Source organism: Olea europaea, chromosome 14 (genome assembly GCF_002742605.1).
Source record: "Olea europaea var. sylvestris chromosome 14, O_europaea_v1, whole genome shotgun sequence".
NCBI classification, from domain to species: Eukaryota; Viridiplantae; Streptophyta; class Magnoliopsida; order Lamiales; family Oleaceae; genus Olea; species Olea europaea.
In genome coordinates this window covers 4,622,151-4,629,764 of record NC_036250.1, presented here as the reverse complement: position 1 = coordinate 4,629,764, position 7,614 = coordinate 4,622,151, and the positions used below count along the sequence as shown (strand labels likewise).

Below are 7,614 nucleotides of genomic sequence, written 5' to 3'. Positions count from 1 at the left end.
TGGCCAAAACATTGTTAACAACACACGAATCAAACTCTATAGGCAAAACACGTTTACTTTCAGAAGGATAATGATTTAAGAGACACAAATAAGCAAAAAGAAAAACAGCAATTTGGTGATTTTATGCAAAACCCCACTCTATCCAATAGAAAAATACAACTTCAAAGCATTGCTTTGCAAAAGCAAGGAAATCAACTCGAGGCAGTCAGCACAAAATGGCCATCTTAGAACTTGTCAAATATTATTTGCCTGGCACCATGTGATTACATTCACCTTCGCCACTTCCGATCTGAAACAAGGAGGATACATGGAATAAGCAAGTGCAATGATGTCAACAATTGCTTTGATAGAACACACATTTCTAATTTTGTGTGCCAAAAACAATAAAAAAAGATCAAATATTTAGAACTGCTACAGTGGGCATTTGCATCCAACCTGCATTTTTACAACTGCTACAGTGGGCATGCTTACACCTTCTTACAGTTAATGATGTCCTATCATGTGTTTAATTGCATACGAAGAAAACCACCCCGAATCTTCCATATATAAGCGCTACACTATCATGCAATGCAATATTATACGTTTCGCAAATGATACATTTGGAGAACCCTCAACTCATCAAGCACTAGACACAAATAACAATATGGTCTTCCTGCCATCCATTACATTTATGCGATGGAAAGTGGAATAGCAAAAGGGAAGGGTCTGAGTTAAAGGCTCATGATGTATCTAAGAAGTGAGTGGCTGTGGCAAAGGATGAGTGATGCATGGGGGTAGATATTGGCTGATGGATTACCAGCTTTCCCTCAAAGAATGCACGTCTCACATGACCTTAATACTGAAATGTTTTCCCACTGTATGCTGACAGAAGGTCACTGATCTCCTTTCAAAGTTTAGTTTTTAAATGTGATGAATAAACATACACACCAGAATACTGAAACGTGGTGATAGTTCAGAGGGGATGTCAAAGTATTACAAGAATACAAGAGAAATAACATGTTTCCATTATAAATACATGTGTTTTGCAGGATATAGGGATCAATATCAGTCATGCTATAGATAGTATCTTTCCTGCAAGAATTTAACAGGGTAGCTAGCACAATATTAGTTACTGAAATGGCAGATCCGTTCAAGCATTTAGAACTCAACTAGTGTAGCATAAAAAGACAACTTCAAGCTTGAGGACACTTGGTTTATTGTAAGGAAATAAATTAAGAAAACATAGAAATTTAGATATACCTTGAGGTGATTGAGTTTCATTTCCCTTTGCATTCTGCTGTGCCTGAGACAGAGACCGCTGGATACGAGGCGATCCATGTCTTCCATTTGCACCAGGTAGGGAATGTCTCTTTTTCATGAAGTTATCCTTGTCTTGCACATCTGGACTTGATCTTGGAGAGCTATTTGCAATAGCTTTGGCTCGTGCTGATTCAGTCGCTTGCATGTAACTTGGGAGAGAGTTGCTACTACTACTGTCTCTTGGTTCCTGATCCAAAAGATCAAGTTTTGCTGAACCAGAGGAGTTTCTTCTCTTTCCAGTTTTATGTTCTTTAGGTATCTTTTCCAAGCTACTTCTTGCACCAGAACCTTGATTAGGATTTGAAGGAGACCTTTTATCAGAAGACCTACTTTTCCGACTGGATTCACTTCTTTCACCTCTGATTTTCTTGGGATTCAACACTAGGCTAGAAGGGGTTGATTGAGATTCAGGGACAGTTACATGGCTTCTTGGAGATGCTTCAGGTGATGACTTGGACACTTGATGGCTTGATTGGGATCCCAGCTCCAGCTGCACATTGCTTGGATCCATATCTGGCTTCTTCTCTACATGTGGTGAATCTACAGAAACCACAGAATTAACACATCGATCATTGACAGAGTTAACACTGTCATATCTTTCCAACCGATCTGAATTGGCATATGATAGATCAGTTCCTGGGATGCTAGGCTCGTCATTAGTTTCCACTCCTAGGTTCTCATTGCTGTTAGGATTGGCAGTCCTGTTTGAAATTTTCCGTCCTTGTTCAGATTCAACTGGTTCAACCTCTGACCTAGGTGGTGAATCAAGGGTTGAAGATATGGAAAGTTCAGTTCCACATTCAGACCCACCAATTTGAACCATTGAAACATGGGGAACAGAATTCTCAGCCAAGCCAACCTCCCTAGATCCAAATGGTTGATCAACCATGGAAGAAGTCTTGTCAGCATAGAATTCAACTCCAGGGTCCTGATAAGATGAACCAGTCAATTTTGCAGAATTGGCAGCTGAACTCAATTCTTCAAATTTTGACTGGGCCGCAATAAAAGCAGGATTACTTGCCTTCCTTGAACCAAACGAAAATCTCTTTGCATCAGTTTCAGGTTGCTCAGGGTAGAATTTTTCTGCACGAGGAGTAACTTGTTCAATTTCTGTTTCCCCCTTATCCGGAACAGATTTGAGTTCCACCTTCGGCGTCAGATCTGATTCTTCCATCTGAGCACCAAAAAATTCTGAAATACTGCGTTTTGAATTTGATTCATCAATGTTCTGGGTCTGAGGTGGTTCCAACTTATGACTCGGCGATGGTGAGGTTGATCTGCACTCTTGGTGATCTAAGTTGTCTGCATCATAAGTAATCAGCTCGTTTTCCAGTGCCTTGGATGATGCTCCTACATCATTCTTAAAGTTATTTGACTCAGAATCCCATTCAGATCTAGTTAAGGTTTCCTCTTTGCTGTCAGAATGCGTAAAGTTTTCCTTCTCATACTTCTCTACAGAAACTTCTGGTTCCTGTAGCTCTTCATTGCTAATTGATGAAATTGACGTCCACCTTTCCAACCATTTCCAGGCTGAATCAGACTTTGAAGGATCACACTTGATTTCGGTAGGTTTGGTCCTTGGCGTTGATTCCAGAAGCTTATATTAAAACCAGGATTCAAATCAAGTTTTGGAAAAATGATATACCAATTCTATGTTTATGAAATGCAATGCAAGTTCAGACCACATAAAATAAGCATTTTGTTCAATTTACCTGCTGAGCAAATCTATTGCTAAGTAGCTTCTCAATAGAAACGTATGCATACGTGATATGTGGTTTGGCTTCCTCTTTTCTCCTCTGGGAAAAAATAAAATAAATTAAATAATCAACATCAAGAACGCAGTTGATACCCACTAAAAAAGATGCCAGGGAAAGCGAGAAAAATGACATAGTTTGGCCATTCTTGATATCAAGATTAATCAAAACCCAAATTCCTAAGCAATATGATGTTCACTTTTTGCAGGAAATGGAGAATGAGGACGAGCTTCAGCCTTCAAGAAAAAATCCTCAGTGCTTCAAAATTCCAAAATTTCACTATCCCTCTGAAAAACCTAACGACAGAGAAAAGTTAGAAGCAGTAAACCCATGACTCGAAATCGTTCTGGGTGGGTTTTTCAAGAACAGCTCACATCAACTCAAGCACTGCTACCTTGTTTATAAGCATCGAGCAGAAACAATATATCCTATTAAAAATAAGAGCTCTCCAAATCCACGTAAAATTAACCAATGATACGGCAAATCTTTTAGCATTGACAGGAAGAATGCTTAAAACTCCACGTATTTATGACAGGCATTGAGGCAAATACAAAACCCTACAATCAAAGAGTGGACTGGGCAGAGGGGAAGTATATAGGAAATTAACTAGCTAATTGAGTGGAATGTCATTACCAAGAGTGTTGGATCATGATTAGCATCTCCACAGTTCTCACTCTGCTTCTCTAAAGCACCTGACCCTTCTACTAGTGAGCGAGCATGACGGGCTCGAACAAGATCTTGCATTTTCACTATGGCTTGAACACACCTAAGAGTTCCCACAGCATACCGTCGAACTATATGCCCTCGTACAGCAGCTTGCAACTTGATTATATTCTTATGCTTCAACAGCGCTCTTTCAGCCTAGTAAGTTTTAACAAGAATAATCTATACAACCAGCGGCTGATGTAATTCAGAACATTTGAAAAATAATATGGTAAAAATGCATACCAGAAATCTCCTAATGGCAGTCTGGATTACAATAACAACAGACTCATCTGGGATAGCATCAGCTCCAGTGTCATCCTCTCTGGTACCTATGATTTCCAACAATTTTGGGCTCACTTGAGTTGACTCAGTTTTCTCATCTGTGCATTGAACAGCGGAGGTCCTTTCGGGAATATTTGAGTTTGGTTCCACTTGGAAGTTGACAGTGGTAGGTTCTGGGCTCTCCTTGTTTGCAGAAGAAGCTACTTCAGAGATGATGGTGTTGCTTAAAACTCGATGTCTAGCAGATCTCTTCCGAAAACTCCAACCACGCCTGTCACTGAAACCCTTGCTCTGCAAATACAATTGATTGACATTAATGAATCTGATAATTTCTTCCAAAATCTAATGATTATTATAAATTGACAGCTTTGCAATTTTCTGACGAAGCCTTCAAAATTTATACTTGTATGATTAGATCCAGATATAGAAGTTAATACCAGCACAAATGCATAAATGGATTGAGAATTAGATCACTGAGAAGCATCATTAGATTTCGTACCTTCGAAGAAAAAAAGCTTTAGTGATGTTCTACACAGGAATAAAAAATTGGGCACGTAGTGCATAAACATTAACTGCACAGTAACCACATTGCATAAACAATAAGTACTTACTGCAAACAAAATGGAGCATAAAATGATAACTAACCGAAAATTTAAAACTTCGTCACCCTAAAATTGCACAACTACATGATACATTCACTTGAAGATGCGGTATGAAAATATGGTCTTAGTCTGATGGATGGTACAGGGGATGACAACATGCAGATACTGGCAATCAAGGAGAAAAAGGGCACTATCTGACCACAGGTGAAACACCAGAAATAGTGTCGTATTAGGTGCGCTGCGTATTCGAAGTTAATGCACAAATATGACACACCAACCACAGAATACTAATGTTACCGTTGTTGACATCTGCACTTAAATATCAAGTTTTTAACGACTGTACTTGAGCAGTTTAAACCCTGCACTTGACTGATACAATCATACATAAAAGTTTCAAAATTATAAAGTTGTTGCATAATTCATTTAAATATACAGCTCTTGCTCTTTATATTAAAATTATATAAGTTGCTCTAGTAATTCATAAGACTTTCATAATCAATTTAAGTCCAGTATTCAATATTGGTCCTCTATTTGGAAATTTATGCATGTTCCAAATTTCATATAAATACCTACTCTCTTAACTACTTTCTAGTTCCATGATTGGGGAATTTTACATAGTCAAAGAAAGTATAGGAAGGAAAATTAAGAATAACTTTGAGCATTTTTGTACTCAAATCTAGAGTGATTTAGGTAGTTTTTACCTTTTCCCACAAATAAAAGTTGTGGTATGATTCAAGAGTTGCCCTCATTTCACATGATTGTCGTGTTTTACCAATACTCCAGTTCCCATACACCATTTTTTTCTTTAACTTCAATAAGATTATTTGTGACAATATATGTGCTTGATGAAATAGACTTCTACGAATTTAATTCTAACCAGAAAAAGTATCTTGTAAATATGAACACTTTGTATACCAACCTTCTCGTTAAACCTTTATATTCTTAACTGCCCAATCTACCAACTTTGAAGATTTGGAATTACCATGCAACCAAAATAAGCACTTCTTATAGAGACTTCCACGAGGTGCCATATCCAATAGTCAAGAATCTTTTCGCAACAGCAGTAATAGAAACGATGACAAATGCAAAGTCCTAAAGGACCATGAAATAAATTAAACGTATGCTAAATATGGAAGCACATAAACCTAAAACAGGAAACACAATAATAGGTTAAACCGTCCCAAGTTGCAGTTGGTCCCATTACATAAGGAAAATCCAAAATTAAAACAATTAGTTGCAGTAAAAATTGCGATTTATGAGATGCATTTCTTTCTGTATAAGAGCAATTCCATGGAGAAAACACCAGAATCTTCTAAAGCTTAGACTCAGCAGCCTGATTTCCATTTTCCAATGTGGAACTAGTACTTTGTAAGGTTAGTGCACCAGAAATGACAGTGAATACGCAGCAAAATCATTTGCTTTTCTTCTACCCTCATCCTCATTCCAATTGATTAAGTCAACTACGTTGCCTTGTACAATGTCATTCACACTTATGAATCATCATCACAACACTGAAGAAAGAAACCAGTGAAACCCGCAGAGGAGATTCCAAATATAGAGAAGCGAGAAATAGTGCAAAACGAGCTAACAAATCAGAACAACAAATAAATCAAGTTAAATAAGTTCAAAACCAAAGCTAAAAACATATAACATTAAAAGAGAGCAAAACTCTACATTTAAATAAAAAAAAAAAGGAGCAGAAAATAACGGCATGAATTCGAGTCCAAAATGTAAACTCTCAACCATAGAATAAACACAAAGTTAAATTTGAAAAAGAAAATGAATAAAAATGTATAAGCATAGATGTATACTTGGGGATTTTGGAGATCGTCATTGTCGACGGAATCACTGCCACAGGTGACGATCTTGAAGCATGATATGGTCGATTTTCCCATTCTTCGTTTTCCCTCTCCCTGCCTCCCTCCCTCTCGCTCTCTCTGACTAAAAGAGTGTATTTTTTGTTTCGACTAACCACTACTCACTAGGCCCTTTTTTGAATTGTGCCGGAAATTGTAGCAGACAAAAGGGGGCACTTTTGGAAGTCGGAATTCAATGCCTGCCTTAAATATAGTTCACGTTTGCTTTTCGATTCCGCTAATGCAGCAGTCGAAGAACAGGTCCGGTTCCTGTTTTCAAGTTCTGTGCAATTATATCAGTATAAAATACGTTAAAATATTAATTTAGTAGGGTCGTCAGTCACGAGAACACGACAAGATTGGCCTCTCTTCTCTTTATTTAAAAAAAAAAAAAAATGGTTAAACCCTAACATTAAGGGTACCCCACTACCCCTATCCTGGAATATCGTGAGGGAGGTAAATCGCAGATTATGCCTCCAAGGGTACAGGGTGGAAGGCTGCTTGTACACTTGCACTTATCCAAAAGTCAAATCCATATTTTAGGATTCGAACTCTTGACGCAGCAGTTTCAAGTAAAGCTGGATTTCTCCATCCTCCTCTTTTACCACTTGGAGATGTGCCCTGGAGCACTCTTCTCTTTATTTGATGTTGCTTAATCCTTAAAATATTAATTTAGTAGGGTCGTCAGTCACGAGAACACGACAAGATTGGCCTCTCTTCTCTTTATTTAAAAAAAAAAAAAATGGTTAAACCCTAACATTAAGGGTCTCCCACTACCCCTATCCTGGAATATCGTGAGGGAGGTAAATCGCAGATTATGCCTCCAAGGGTACAGGGTGGAAGGCTGCTTGTACACTTGCACTTATCCAAAAGTCAAATCCATATTTTAGGATTCGAACTCTTGACGCGGCAGTTTCAAGCAAAGCTGGATTTCTCCATCCTCATCTTTTACCACTTGGAGATGTACCCTGGAGCACTCTTCTCTTTATTTGATGTTGCTTAATCTCATGATTAAAGGGAACAAATAAACAATTCTATCTTGGAAAAGAAAACGGGCATCTGCCTTATCCATGACTAACTATTACTGTAAAGAGGTTTTTAGTTAATTAAAACATT

The 7,614-nt window shown here is 38.0% G+C and overlaps 1 protein-coding gene across 1 annotated transcript; it reads right to left on the bottom strand.

The window, feature by feature from the left end:
* Nucleotides 1-29: 29 nt before the first annotated feature.
* On the bottom strand, nt 30-6,761 carry LOC111408861 (protein IQ-DOMAIN 32-like). Its single transcript, XM_023038671.1, has 6 exons — nt 6,454-6,761; nt 4,002-4,331; nt 3,687-3,914; nt 3,012-3,095; nt 1,240-2,896; nt 30-289 (listed from the first exon to the last, which is right to left on the bottom strand). Exons 1-6 carry the CDS (start codon nt 6,535-6,537, stop codon nt 270-272), a joined length of 2,403 nt encoding a protein of 800 aa, XP_022894439.1. The 5' UTR covers nt 6,538-6,761; the 3' UTR covers nt 30-269.
* Between the last annotated feature and the right edge of the window lie 853 nt (nt 6,762-7,614).

Excerpts from the sequence above, each read along its gene's own strand:
- LOC111408861 (XM_023038671.1), bottom strand. The coding sequence starts at position 6,537 with ATGGGAAAATCGACCATATCATGCTTCAAGATCGTCACCTGTGGCAGT. Across the intron at positions 3,915-4,001 it reads CTGCCATTAGGAGATTTCTG|GCTGAAAGAGCGCTGTTGAA; the intron begins GTATGCATTTTT and ends AAAACTTACTAG. Across the intron at positions 2,897-3,011 it reads GCAATAGATTTGCTCAGCAG|CTTCTGGAATCAACGCCAAG; the intron begins GTAAATTGAACA and ends TTTTAATATAAG.